The sequence below is a fragment of the Hemicordylus capensis genome, chromosome 3 (assembly GCF_027244095.1).
Source record: "Hemicordylus capensis ecotype Gifberg chromosome 3, rHemCap1.1.pri, whole genome shotgun sequence".
In the NCBI taxonomy this organism is placed as follows: Eukaryota; Metazoa; Chordata; class Lepidosauria; order Squamata; family Cordylidae; genus Hemicordylus; species Hemicordylus capensis.
The window spans coordinates 247,276,986-247,291,763 of NC_069659.1; the positions used below are offsets into that span (position 1 = coordinate 247,276,986).

The 14,778-nt window shown below is 42.4% G+C and overlaps 1 protein-coding gene and 1 long non-coding RNA gene across 7 annotated transcripts in view; one reads left to right on the plus strand and one right to left on the minus strand.

Moving 5' to 3' along the window:
* Positions 1-14,567, minus strand: part of EXOC6 (exocyst complex component 6) — a 138,180-nt gene extending 123,613 nt beyond the window's left edge. For 2 of the 6 annotated variants that reach the window (XM_053309492.1, XM_053309490.1), the window contains exon 1: positions 9,216-9,434. In XM_053309492.1, the coding sequence (XP_053165467.1) occupies positions 9,216-9,298 (83 nt within the window). In that variant the 5' untranslated portion in view covers positions 9,299-9,434. Of the gene's footprint in view, positions 1-3,372; positions 3,691-9,215; positions 9,435-14,336 lie in introns of those variants that run through there. The other 4 variants (XM_053309491.1, XM_053309487.1, XM_053309489.1 and 1 more) reach the window with 4 other exon arrangements.
* LOC128350791 (uncharacterized) lies at positions 9,880-10,479 on the plus strand. The gene is made up of 2 exons (XR_008319457.1): positions 9,880-9,963; positions 10,122-10,479. It is a non-coding gene; the product is annotated as an uncharacterized LOC128350791 (long non-coding RNA).
* Positions 14,568-14,778: the final 211 nt, after the last annotated feature.

Genomic DNA, 14,778 nt, shown 5'->3' on the forward strand with positions numbered 1-14,778 from the left:
CCCAAACACGGATCCCTGAATCTACCTACCCAACACCCGCACTCTCCTGCCACAGAAGTGGGGCAAGCCTCTGTTTAGCCCCGCTTCCCCCACCCTCTTTACGAGATAAGGCTACAACATTTGGGGCTTTATAATTTAGGGGGAAAGGCAACTAAGATAAGACATGATAGAAGTTTGTAAAATTACACATAGTGTGGAAAGAGAGAAGTCCCCCCGCTCACAACTGTAGAACCAGGGGTCATCCCATGAAACTGACTGCCAGGAAATGTAATACAAAGAAAAGGAAGTACCTCAGACAGAGCATCATTAGTATTTGGAATTCTCTACCACAGGATGTGGTGATGAGCATCAGTTTGGATGGCTTACTCTGTTGCCTTTTAATACTATTTAGCTATTAAATTATAGATATTTAAGAGCAACAGCTACAGTGGTTGACTCGCTACATTCTTTCACTCAACTCACAGGGAGCAGCACTGCCTTTAAGAATAATAAGAAACCTGGAGACCAACTTTGCCCTTGTGGCAGTACCATAAGTTTGCTTCTTGAAAGAAGAGACTAGTAATTTAAACTATTGCTAAGGATAATACAGCAGAGGTGTTTTGAGTACATGTATTTTGTTCTCAGTGTGAGGCCAATGAGAGCCATTGTAGGCGTAAGGCACTACTAAGCTCTGCTTCTTGAAAAGACAACTAGGTGTTGGCAAAAAGATTACTGATCACTTTTTATTTGTTCTTTTGGATTTTAAATTGTTACATTGGTATCTTATATTCTTTATTTCCAGAGTCCATTTGAAAGCATGATTGATTACCTCATTTGAAGCTCGAGAGGCACATTTCTAATATACCAAGTAGACTTCAAGATCACTAACTGCCTTTTGGACTCAAGAAGGACTTTGTTATGCAAGTAATATTATAACATAATGACTGATATATTGGGTTTTCATTTGACTGAAGAAGCCTTCGAAACTTTGAGCGCTACAAATCTCAGCAATTTGTCTATTTCAGGACTTTGTTAATTGTATCATTACCAATTGTATCAATATGATTACTTCATATTGCATGATCATCTTACCAATGTATACATTCTCTTTCTACTGATATCATAATACATCCAATTATCTAACTAATCCAGCAAGACTCTGCTTATAATCTTAACATCTTTGTGATTAGGTTCCTATCAATTTTTTTTAAAAAGGAATAAAATGTACCCCCGCAAAAATTGTAACTAATGTTTTCTTTTTTCTGTGTCTTGAAAAGAAGAAACAGAAAAGCTGGCTCCTTCTAAACTTTATCCCTTAGAGTCTAGAGGGGGGAAACGCCACGTCCAACAAGTTTAACTAAAAAACCTAATCAGATGTGGACCCTATTTTGAAATTGTTTATGCTGGTTTTGCTTTTTTGTATCTTTATTCCTGTGACACTATATTTACAGCTGATCAATGACTGTAATAAACTACAGTATATCTATCTGACCTCTTTAAAATACTGATTGCCAAATGAAAAGTCAATTTTATTGTTAGCATCTTATTTTCTACAATGCTGTCTTCAGAAATGGGAACACAAACTAAGCTTTTTCCTGATCCTGTGTACTCTCCTATTAGTTCACTCCAGAACCCTCATCATTTTTCTCAATTTCACTGAACAAAGCAGTTCAGAACCAACACTTAAGGGAGTGCAGAGCTTAAGTCCATCCAAATAGGCGCAGGGACACAGGAAACTGCCACATACTGAGTCAGGCCATTGGTCTATCTTGCTCAGTATTGTCTTCACAGACTGGCAGCGGCTTCTCCAAGATTGCAGGCAGGAATCTCTCTCAGCCCTATCTTGGAGATGCTGCCAGGGAGGGAACTTGAAACCTTCTGCTCTTCCCAGAGTGGCTCCATCCCCTGAGGGGAATATCTTGTAGTGCTCACACATCAAGTCTCCCATTCATATGCAACCAGGGCAGACCATGCTTAGCTATGGGGACAAGTCATGCTTGCTACCACAAAACCAGCTCTCCCCTCCTTGAAAATGAAAAAGTTGATTCTCTATGGTATTAAGCCAATTCAAAAGGAAGCAGGCATGAAGAAGGCATAGATCATTTATGAAACTCACTCCACTGTTGTGGAAGTCTCTGAAATGAGACTTCAATAAAATGAAATCAATAAAAGGGCTGATATAATTCCTACTGAAATATGAATGCTGTAAGGAATGATGCCATGGGGAAAGTTGGAATAGCAATAACTATTCCAACTTACAGACTCTGGGTCTGTAATGGCTAGGCCTCAGTGGAAAAACTAGCCTGGTTTAAGCCAACCTAGACTTCTGTTCAGATAATTTGCTACCATTTCCTTTTTTCTTTCTTTTTTTAACACTGACAACTGTTCTGTTTTTGGAGCCAAAGGAGACACCAACTATAGATTTCTCAAATTCACTGATCATCCAAACTTTACATGCATGTGCTTTTTCTTTGCTTTAAAAAAAATGTATACTGTGAAACTGGTATACTCTTTTGAAGGTATATTGCAAAACCAAAAATTTCAACAGTAACTGAGTCATCACCACATCATTTGCATACAGTAGTTTTGCAAGAATGTACACATGCTTTTGATCAGAACACCCACCCATATCAACATCTGTACATTCAGTGTTTACAGTCTTATCAGGTATTACACTCCTTCCTTCACCAATAACCTTTCAGTTGAGCTCAAGTTCCAAATACATTTTAATGTGGAAAGTGCCCATGTCAAATAATTCTAAAATGTATTTTTATTCAGATTGCAGAAGCAAATATACAACCTTACTCAATATTGGTGCAGAATGGATACAACCTTAACAAATATCTAAGTTAAAGAACTTAATCAGCTTTCAGGGTTGTGCTATGAGGGACAGGAGAACTTTTACAACAAATCTAGAAGAGAAGCACAAAAGTTAACACATCTCAGGTACCTATTAGAAATAAACTGGGGAAAAGATTGAAGGCCCTGAGACTGGTTGTTCAAATATCCCAACCATTATTACAACTTATGAAACCTAAATTTAGATCCACACAAGTCACTACTTTTCTCTTTTCCCTTGTACCTCCTGTAGTCACTATACATATTTGGCAAGTGGTATATTTAACACATACCGTACACATGAGACCCTTAGACTCACTGTAAACATAGGATTACAAATGAAGCAAGAGTGGAAGGCTTTCTCCATTGTTCAACATTTCCCCATAGCTACAATTAAAATTGTATCAGTATTATTTTTGCAAGTTATCATTATAAAATATGCCATTATCTGTAGAGTAATGCATTTTACTGCAATAACAATGTTTCATTTTTTAAATTATTATTATTTTTTGCAATTAACATCTTTAGGTATTTGGATCCAATCTCACTTGATACCTTTCAACTTGTGAAGTCTGAGGATGTAGACAAGATCCTTGGGAGCATGAGATTATCCACCTGCACTCTTGATCCTTGTTCATCTCGGCTAGTAAAAGATGTCCAGTGGAGAGGGGAGAGAGAAGGTGGCCCGGTAGGTGGAGAATACAATAAATGCTTCTCTCAAAGAGGGCAGAACATCATCTGTTTTGAAGAAGTCAAAGAGAAGGCTGCTCCTTGAAAAGCCCTGCCTGGATCCATCCTTGACAGCTACCAGCCTGTTTCTAATTGTCTCAATCTGGTGATTAAATGTATGGTGACATCTCCGTTTCAGAGGGTCTAAGAGGAAACAGACAATCTTGACCAAGATATCCAGCCTGGATTGGTGACTGAAATAATCATGATTGCCCTAGCTGACCACCGACTTCAGGAAACAGACAGGGGGAATATGTCCCTATTGGTTCTGCTGGTACCAGACTTCTCATTGGTATATGATACCACTGAACCTGGTATTCTTCTAGACCACTTATCTGGGTTAGGGGGAACCGTACTGTATTGGTTCCAGTCCTATCCGGAGGAATGAGTCTCAATATTATCACATGAAGACTACTGCTTAACCCCTTGGCCAGGGGCGTAGAAAGGTTGGAGTGGACCCAGGGACAAGATTATTAAATGCCCCCCCCCCCCCGCCTCACTGAAGCTCAGCTCATGAAGTAAAAAAATCTTAAATGAGGCTGAATATATATATCTCCTATGTGCCACAACAGAACATCATCCTAAATTATTTTTAAAGGGTTTGTAAATTGTGGACGATGCAAGTCATTTAATGATACTAGAGAAAGACATGCTGTTCTGGTAGCTCCAGGTCTTAACACTCACATCAATTTTGGAGGAAGAATACAACTGAAGGAAGCCTGGGCGGGTGCGTGGCTGGGGGAGTCAGTCATTTGACTTGCCTTTGGGGGCCACCCCAAGGCAGTGGGCCCCCAGACAACTGTCTCCCCTTGCCCTATTATAGTTACATCCCTGCCCTTGGCATCTGAGGTCCTGCAGGAGATCTGGGTTACAATGTCACCAGTATGCAGACAACACCCAGCTTTCACTGTGTCATTTGATCCTAGGGAGTCAGAGGACATTCTGAACTGGTGTTGAGAGGCAGTGATGGGCTGGATATGAATTAACAAGATGAAACTTGATCCTGACCAGACAGAGGTATTAGTGGTCAGTAGGAGAGCTGATCTAGGATATGGTATTCAGCTGTTCTTGATAGAGCTGCACACCCTCTGAAGGAGCAAGTGTTCAACTTGGGGAACTCCTGGACCCAGCACTGTTTCCAAATGGCCATGTAGTGGCCATGGCCAAGAGTGTCATTGCTCTACATTGGGTTGCCTTTGAAAAGTTTTCAGAAACTACAACTAGTGCAAAACACAGCTGCGAATGTTGATGAGGGCCTCTCAGCTAGAGCATATAACCCCAAACTTACATCACACCAGCTCTCCATGTGTTTCCAGGTTCAATTCAATGTGCTGGTCATTACTTTTAAAGTTCTAAGCAGTTTATGACCTGGGCATCTCAAGAACTGCCCTCTGCCAAGTGAGTCTACCTGACTTTTAAGATCTTTGGGGAGGGCTTTGCTACACAAGCTGCCACTTGCGATGACTGTTGATGCACTTACAGTACAGGGCCTTTTCTGGGATAGCCCCCTGGCTTTGGAACACCCTATCACAGAGTGCTCCTTCTCTGCCTTTATAGCCCTCTTGAAGTGTTTTAAATGCCTATCTGTTCCACCAAGTCTTTGATGTATGACTGGTGAGGGCAGCGTTGGTGGTGAACCATTTGTTGCTTGCTTAGATGGTTGCCATCGCCTCTACTTTCTTGTTTGATTTTCATTGTGTGGGTTTTATTACATTTATCTATTTTGTTAGCTGACATGGGACTTGCTAGCAAAGAGTGTAATATAAATAAACAGACCTTCTCACAAAATATACTCTACGTACAGCCAGATTGTGCATTATGGATTGAACACAAGGTCAAAGGTAGTCATACAAACTGGATCTTAGTGACTTATCTTGATCTGCTAAATACTGTTAGGACTAAAATTGCCTAGACCATACTACTTGGCTCAAGTTCCAGATGCACTTTACACCCAAGGATTGGAAGCACCTTAAGTAATGTAAAAATCAATTTGTCTTCATACTACAATAGCAAAATAAAGAACCTTAATAAATATTGTTGGAAACAAATAGGTGTAACATTTTAATGCATACAAGCTGACCTGCCGCAGAGCATCTGCGCTCCTAGTTTTCCCAATGCCCGCCAGCGGCCACTTCTCCTCGGCCCGCCTGCCAACCCGGCAGCAGCCACTTCTCCTCGGCCAGCCCAGCAGCTGCTGCTTCACCTCCACCACCCGGCCATCCATCTCCATCGCTAATTCCCAGATTGCTCGTGAACTCTCACGAGAGCTGCAACACATGGGATTCATGACGGGTATGTTTACGAGAATTAGAGAGAGAGAGACAGCTTTTCTAAGTAGTACAACTGCTAACAAATACCAAATTTTTAAAGGACTTCAGTGAGTTTACACAGATATTGTAAATAAATGCAACCTCAGTCAAAACAGAGTAATAGCATTGTTTTGAACTAAATGTTCAAGTATCACAGTAGTAGTAGCAGCAGTAGTAGTAGTAAATTTATTACGGTCCTTAGACCAGCTTAACATTTAAAACAATACATTTATAATTTACAAGATATTCAAATTGCTAATACAAGCTCTACGAAGTTTGGATGCAACAAAACAAAACTTGGCCACATTATAGAAGTAACAGATTTAAAACTTGACAGCAAAAAATCCAAGTAAAATTGATCCATATGGCCAGGATGATTCTTTAAGAGAGGAGCAAGCATCCCTATAAAATTGACAATACAGAATAACATAAACAACTGACTCTATATCCCCTGAGCCACAAGGGCAATGACACAATGTGTATGGAACTCGTTTATATTTCCGTCTAGGAATGCAGAGGGAAGGGCATTCAAACGAGCAAGGGTAAAGTACCACAGTAATTAATATTACATGGAATGCTGTTAGCATGTTTGGTCTCAGCAAGCAGTAGTTCATTACTGTTTCAAAATCCAGAATTATAACAAAGGGCTGTTGAAACATTTATGAGTATCCCAATATACCGTTACATCTTTTAGCAATGGCACAAAACAAACTTCAAATGGATAAGAATACAAAGACTGTGGTACCAAGCACATGGTAGATTTCTGCCTAACCACTGTAGTTGGGCAGTCTTCTACAAGGGGTAAATACCCACTGCTCCTTTTAAACATTTCCTTCTTATAGAAGAGATCAGGAAGTCCTGAAACATGTGGGACCACTGCAGTCAATGCATCTATATAACATCTTGTACACAACCCTTCAGAAACTTTGCCTGCACAGATCTAACAGAAAGAAATGGGTATGTTACACCACCACTCTTATGAACTCTGCACTGCTGCTGTGTCTAATGCCCAAGTCAGGAGTAGGCAACCTTGGCTCTCCTGTTGTTGTTGAACTACAACTCCCACCATTCCCAAACAATTTATTGTGGCTGATAATGATGGGAATTGTAGTTCAACAACAGCTAGAGAGCCAAGGTTTCCTATCCCTGACCTAGACTGTATCTTTTGTTCAGAGTGAAGAATCTCAGTCTACAGCCTAGGTAGGGACAGAAACTGAACTTGTATGTTTTCCAGGAATTATTGGGAAGTAATTTGCTTCTTAGTTTTAAGTAACTTCAGTTTTGTATATAGACTGGGTGGGCTTGTTCTGGGTGGGTCTGTTAGTCCATAATGCATTTCTTGTCATTGGGGCTTGACAGCTTGTTTAAGAGATCAGTGCAATGGATTCTGTGTGCTGATTCAAAAAAACATAATCATCAACGGTGGGGAGGTGGGGAGAACAGAGCCAATGTGTATGATGACCTGTTCTGAGCAAGTAATACCTTTAAATTAGTACAGCCTTTTTTCTTGGAATAGCATAGGTTTTGTGAATGTAATCTAACAATAGCATCAAAAAGCTATGCTGTTCAACAAATAAGTATTTTGGGTGGTATAAATAGAACACAATATAAAACTTCAACATGTCTTCTAGAGAGTGGAGCTGACACACAATTACTATACATATATCAGGAAACATTCACCTCCTATAGATATGCCATTGACTCATCATGCAAAATGATTCCATGGTGCAAAGGAGAAAGGTGTGCCATGAGTAGGATGGAGGAGGCAGATAATCACTACATACAATCCTAAAATAATTCCAGTCACTATTATCTGCAGAGGTACATCAATTTGATACTGTAGCAATAATTAGAGCTGTAATTAGGAATAAGAGTAACATTCTTGCTTCATTTGCTTTGCACAGAAGGCCACTACACTGATACACACTGTCAGGCATATATTTAAATCGAGATACTACAGAATTGAGAACCCCTGCTAACTGAGCAAAGAGGCATCTCTTAAAGTGGTGATTCCCTTATATTTAGCAGGGGGAGAGCAACTAGCTGTATCCAGCCCCAGCACAGCATCCCTCCTGTGGCTGCCGATAAGTGTCTACCTTATTTTTCTTTTTAGATTGTGAGTCCTTTGGAGACAGGGAACCATCTGAATTATTTAATTACTTTTCTATGTAAACTATTTTAGAAACATTTGTTGAAAAGCAGTATATGAGTAGTAGTAGCAGTCTAGTTTTACAAGCCTGGTTTCCAAACAAGATTGGCAAACACTCAATTTTCAAAGAGATTATATTCCAGGAAGCTGCTTTACAAGTTCAGTGAGTACATAAGTAAGGGGACACACCCACTGGTTCTGACAGGTTCCAAAATACAAATATCCACATCATCCCCTACCACTAGTGCAAGGTATATAAAAATAACTGATTTCACACTTTGCCCATATTGCACAACTATTTCACATAAAGTGGGAAAACTAATGTCTATTAGATTTATGTCAAAGAAATGCCTTGGAAAGGAGGGAAATGGAGACAGGGAACCTACAAAAACCTCATCATAGTACCCTATCCCTGAATCAATCCCTCTTGTCTCCACCCCACAACACATATACAGCCTGGCCAATACTGGCTGCAAAAGAACTTCAGCAGAACAGCTGGGGATGTTGGAGAATAAGTGTATAATTTTCCATTTCCCTTATTTCATCCCAACATTTCACCCTTTTCCTAAAGACTTCTCTCCCTCTTCATCCGAGAGCTCCATAGTCTTCAAGGCCAGGCAACCCGTGCAACTCAAGAGCCCGAGAATTCAAATTCCAGGTTTTCTGCAGAAGTGCGTTTTCTCTCTACTTTCAGAGAACATGGCATTGAAATGCTCAGCCTCTCCATAGGGTTTGCCTGCCTTCAGGACCAGGTAAGCTGTCAAACGAGGAGGGAAAACACGATTTTTTAGACAGATGCTGCTGCAAAGGGCAGAGGTGAAGTGACGGGGGTGGGGGGCGAGGTTCAAGAGATACTTCCTCCTTAGAAAAAGACAGGAGTCACACACAAAGGAATAAGGAGGAGCAGGAGCAGGGCCACCGCACGCCTTCAGTTTATAGGCAAGGCAAGGCATCTCCATAGGAGGCGTCCAAAGCTCGGGGGAACCCCATTCCCCGCGGCTGAGCCTCTCCCTGGAGACGGCTGCTCTCCCCGCAGTAAATGGCGTGTGCGTGTCTTGGGAGGAGCTGTCAGTGCTCCTGCTGCCCCACTAGTCCCCTCCTGCTCCAAAGCAAAACAGAAAGTGGAGGGGGCGCGGGGAGGGGAGACAGCCCACGTGCCACGCCTCCCTGGGTCCAAGGGGGGCTCTCCCGCTGCCCCCTTGGCCACTCACCTCAAGGTGGGTCCCACACAGGCCGTGTCTGTGCTTTCAATCTCCTGCAGGATCCGCTCATGCTCTGGCAAGCTCTCCGCCATCTTGGATGGGAGGGGAGCGGGCGGCGGGACCAGAGAGACAGAAAAGGAGGGAGGAGCGCAGCGGGGAAGGCGGGTCAAGGAGGCGGGGCGGGCTATTGTGGCGTGCAAGCGGGCGAATCAGCGAGCCGGAGGCGCCGGCGACGACCTTCAGAAGTCCCTGCCTCCTGTCGCGCTCAGTTGCAGGGGGGCTTCCAACCTGGGGGAGATCCCCCTTGTGCCAGTGGCATAGTCGCCCAGCCCGCCTACCCTGTGGCGGGTTAACAGAATGAGGCGAGAATTGGGGAGGAGGGGGTCAAAGCAGCAGCACTCCGGTGTATAGAGCCCTCTCCAAAAATATTTTTGAAATCACATGAGTCCCAATGAATTCAGTTGTTCTTCTTGCTCCCTGCTTTAAAGTTGGGCAGGCTTAAACTCCGTGATTGCACTCGGTTTAGGAGTGCCTCACTCACCCTCTGCATAGGATCGGGTTGCACGCATCTCAGCGCGCGGCAATCTCGCCTCTTCCCTCCGCCCCCACTTTATCTCATACACGTTTACTCGGAAGTGAGTGTCACCGAGTCCACCGGGGCTTATTCCCAAGTGTGTACATGATGAGGCTGGCTGCATCTTACAACTCCGTCTTCTGCAGACGCACCTGGCGCACCTAAGCCACTGAAAGCAAGGATGTACGTAGGGCCAGTTTGCGCATGTCCAATTTGAGAGGTGACGGGGTTCAGGCTTCTCTGGAAAACTAATGGCTTCCTGATCTGAAAGTTCTCTTTTTGATAAGTATAAAATACTCTGCATACTCTCAGGATTTCATTCCTCTCTGTAATGCCTTCAGATGTTCCAGGACGGAATACTGGCAGCAGTGAATGAACATAAGAACTCCGGCTAAACCGTCGGATGAGCTTTGTCTCAAAACAAAGACTGAACGCTGCACCACATCCTCAAGATCTGTTTTCACACCGTCTCATACTTGTACGCGTGGCTAGGTGAAATGATATTGAAAAATATTTAAAGTACATCGCAAGCCATTTTGATCTACATTCTTATTTTATGGCACATTCACTTTTTATGGCACATTTTATGATACATTCTTATTTTATGGCACATAGAAGAATGTATATAAAGGAGACAAGATTTGAGTACAAGTGACAGAATACAGTAGAAACTACTAAATAAAGAATGGCTTGCATGTGTCATGAGTCAAATATTTATTATTATTATTATTATTATTATTATTAATATAATAATAATAATAATATTCCCTTCCAAAAATACCGCTCTTATTTATGGTGTGTGTGGGGGGTGCACATACACACTCACACATGTACAGTATCTATATTATTATTATTTATATATGCAATTTCTATACCACCCTTCCAAAAATGGCTCAGGGTGGTTTACACAGAGAAATAATAAATAAATAAGATGGATCCCTGTCCCCAAAGGGCTCACAATCTAGAAGAAACATAAGATAGACACCAGCAAGAGTCACTGGAGGTACTGTGCTGGGGGCGGATAGGGCCAGTTACTCTCCCCCTGCTAAATAAAGAGAATCACCACTTAAAAGGTGCCTCTTTGCCAAGTTAGCAGGGGTTTTCTAGGGGTTATCTAGTTATCTAGGGATTTTCACATACAATCAGGCACAATCTAGAAGAAACATAAGATAGACACCAGCAAGAGTCACTGGAGGTACTGTTCTGGGGGTGGATAGGGCCAGTTACTCTCCCCCTGCTAAATAAAGAGAATCGCCACTTAAAAGGTGCCTCTTTGCCAAGTTAGCAGGGGTTTTCTAGGGGTTATCTAGTTATCTAGGGATTTTCACATACAATCAGGCACAATCCTTTTTAATTAAGATGCAATTTCATCACAGGATATGAAATGATGAGATATCCACTCCTGTAACTACATAAGTAAATTAGTACTCTGTTTGAAGCAGGTAAAATAATAAAGAAAATTAACTCTAATTGTATGCAGAATGCTTTCCCCCCCTTTTCATAGAGTTTAGATCAGAAGGGGAGGATGGATATATAAAGAAAGGAGGGGAATGGGTTTTGGAAACAAAAGCAGAAATTATCATTCCCAAAGGGATTGCATTTGATCATTTTCCACAATACATCAGTGTCACAGAAAATAATTGATGTTTGTTATTCAACAACACCAGTGATGGCCTGACTTTGCCACCATATTAGAGTTTACCCCTTCAAAACCAATTGCTATGTTACTTGGCTGATTACAGAATCCTATTATTTTCCTCATGGGCTGACACAAATTGCACTCTTGTGTAACTCCCTCCGCCCTTTCTTGATGCAAAGAGGCAGGACAGCTAGATCATGGTCAAAGTCATCTGAAAAAACACTCCTTCTGGAGACCAGGCAGGCAATGCAAGCTCAGGAGTGCAATGGCAGGAAGCCAGTCCGTTGAGGTTGCAGGGCAGCTGGGATGTGATGTAGATGACACTGCTAGGGTTCCTTGTGAGAAAACTGCTTACACTCATGATAGTAAACCTGCAAAGGAGTGATTCGGGAAGTAGCTAGTCAGGCTGCAATGTATTCTTTTTGAGTGGGCCCTCCAGAGACCCAGAGAAGGCCTATGGGGAAAGGAAAACTGAAAGCCCTGGGTTTCCTCTGCATGGCTTGACTGTGCATGCACACATGGTTTCAGGTTTGGTTTGGTTTTGGAGGAGTGCAACTTTTGTCTTCCATGAGGACTGAATAATCTTCCCTGCCCTCCAGAAAGTTCTTCAGAAACTCCCTTCCCCCAAGGTATTTATATCAGTATGTATTTCTGTTCTCATGCCCTTATACCAAAGAGTCCTAGACAGGATATGGTGTGTGTCCGCCACCCCCAGGGGCGGAGCCACCATTGGGCCAACAGGTTTAAAGAACCCGGGCTGCTGACCAATCAGGGGCCGCGAGAGCGGCCCCAACACACACCCCACATCTGACATCAGACACAGGGGTGGTAGTTTAGCTCCCGAGCGGGGGCCACGCAGCCCCTTCGGGAGTTAAACTAAGGCTGGCGCTGCGTTTGCAGCTCTTCCCTGCAAAGGCAGGGAAGAGTAACTCCTGGCTGCGCGCTGCGGATGCAGCGCCAGCCTAACTAGCTCCTGAAGGGGCCGTGAGGCCGCTTCAGGAGCTAAAAGACTGGCACTGCCTTCGCAACATAGCCCAGGAGCAGCTCTTCCCTTCAGGGAAGAGCTGCTCCTGGGCTGCTCTGAAAAGGCAGTGCCAGCCTTAGTTTAACTGCCGAAGGGGCCGCGCGGCCCCTTCGGCAGTTAAACTGCAACTCCCGAACGGAGCCTCAAGGCTCCATTTGGGAGCCAGACCACACACCCCGCATCTGATGTCAGATGTGGGGACGTGGCTAGCCCCTGCGTCTGATGTCAGATGCGGGGGCGGGGCTATCGGGGGCTCCTGCAGCGGCTGTACAGGGGCCACCGGTGGGCTGGCTACGCCCCTGGCCACCCCCACCCCACTTATATCCTCACAAGCCTGTGAGGTAGGTTAGGCTGAGAGAGAGTAACTGGGCCAAGGTACGTAAGAAGCTGCCATATACTAAGTCAGACTATTGGTCCATCTAGCTCAGTATTGTCTTCACAGACTGGCAGTAGCTTCTCCAAGGTTGCAGGCAGGAGTCTCTCTCAGCCCTATCTTGGAGATGCTGCCAGGGAGGGAACCTGGAACCTAGATGCTCCTCTGGAGCAGCTCCATCCCCTGAGGGGATTATCTTACAGTGCTCACATATGTAGTTTCCCATTCCTATGCAACCAGGGCAGACCCTGCTTAGCAAAGGGGACAAGTCATGCTTGCTACCACAATACCAGCTCTCCTCCCAGGTCCTCTGGTGAGCTATGTGACTGAGCAAACTTAAATCCAGCACTCTAACCACCACATTGCATAGCCCTTTCTTTCTCTACCAAAGCAACTTTCATCTCCAAGCACCATACAGCCTTTTCTCAGACAATACACTTACCTTAGAAATATATGATATAGCTTTTCTTTCCATTTAAAACAATCCTTTATTTAAAATAGATTTAATAGTATTTCTTCCCCTGCAGAAGGGACTTTTATTATTTATATAAAAAGAATTCTATAGCTTTTCTTATGTGTTTACCTATTGGGAAGGAGTTTTTTATGAACTGGGCCCAGTCTTCTAACATGAAGTTCTTTCATCAACCTGAGCCCTAACCAGTTAGCGGGAGGGGGAACAGGAGGAAAATGGGTAAAGTGGGCAGAGAGGGGAAAATCCAGAGGGCTTCCATGCTTATAGAAGCACACTAAAAGGAAAGACAACAACTAAATGTATTGTATGCCTCAGTGTTCCTCTTAGTAACAAATAACAATGATGATAACATTTCTTTTCTGTCTTATTTACATACATTATAGGATACTGCATGTGGGTTGTAGGGAAAATAAAATTTACCAAAAACTGTGGCTTTAAAATTGAGAGACATAGTTTTGCTAGTATAATCATCTTTGTAAACTGACTCGCATAGTACAGCCATGCTATTTTAAAATGTTCCGTCAGATACTAAAAATAAACTTGAACACGATATTTGGCAATCTAATATAAAATATGATTATCAAAATAAAAGGATAAGTGCATTTTCTTTTTATGTTTCCAGACACTGTATTTTGAACATATTGAAGGTTAATCTGCTATTATGAACATGTCTGACAATTCTGTAGTTCACTAGCAGTGCAATCCTATGCTTGTTTACTTAGAAGTAATTTCCAGTGTGTTAAATGAAACCTCCTCCCAGATAAAATATAGAACTGCAGTCTAAATAGCCTTTAACCAGAAGCAGTTGTACCTATTAATAATTATATCTATATCTATAAGAAATGCAAAGGAAAACAACCCTCCATAATCTGTTCCTCAAATAAAAATCAAATGATAAAAATTTAAATTCAGGAGTGAGTCCGTAATGGTTGCCTTAGAAACAGGTCTCTTTCAGTTTAAGTGGGAAGGTGTAAGCTGCATTTTACAGCTAAACACATAAAAGCATCAACCACAGAACAAAGTATGTTCTTTTCAATATGATACTTACCCTAAAGTGATTCCTAGAGGCAGCTCCAAGTATTTAATCTCACCAAGGACAGTTTCATATACGTTATCTTTATTTTCATCCACATAAAATCCTACTGCACTTTGATTGGTATTTGTGGCCATAGTCAAATATTAAACTGTTCCAGAACTATAGAAGGACTTCTCTTATTAACTCCATCTGAATCCAAGATTCCCTTCCCAACAAAATGAGTGATGAGAAAAGAAACTTTGAGAGTCCTGAAGACTTTCTGTCTACAAGTGCTACACAGCTGTTGTTTCCCTCTCTGCTTCAGTGACCTTCTGTTTATGACCCCGTATTCAGTTGCCTTCTTGAAGCCAGATTTACTTAATGCATACCTATTTTAATATAATTAGGAATGTTTCAGTTAAACACTTGTTCTAACAGACTTATTCATCCATAATATTGCAATATGCCTAAGGAA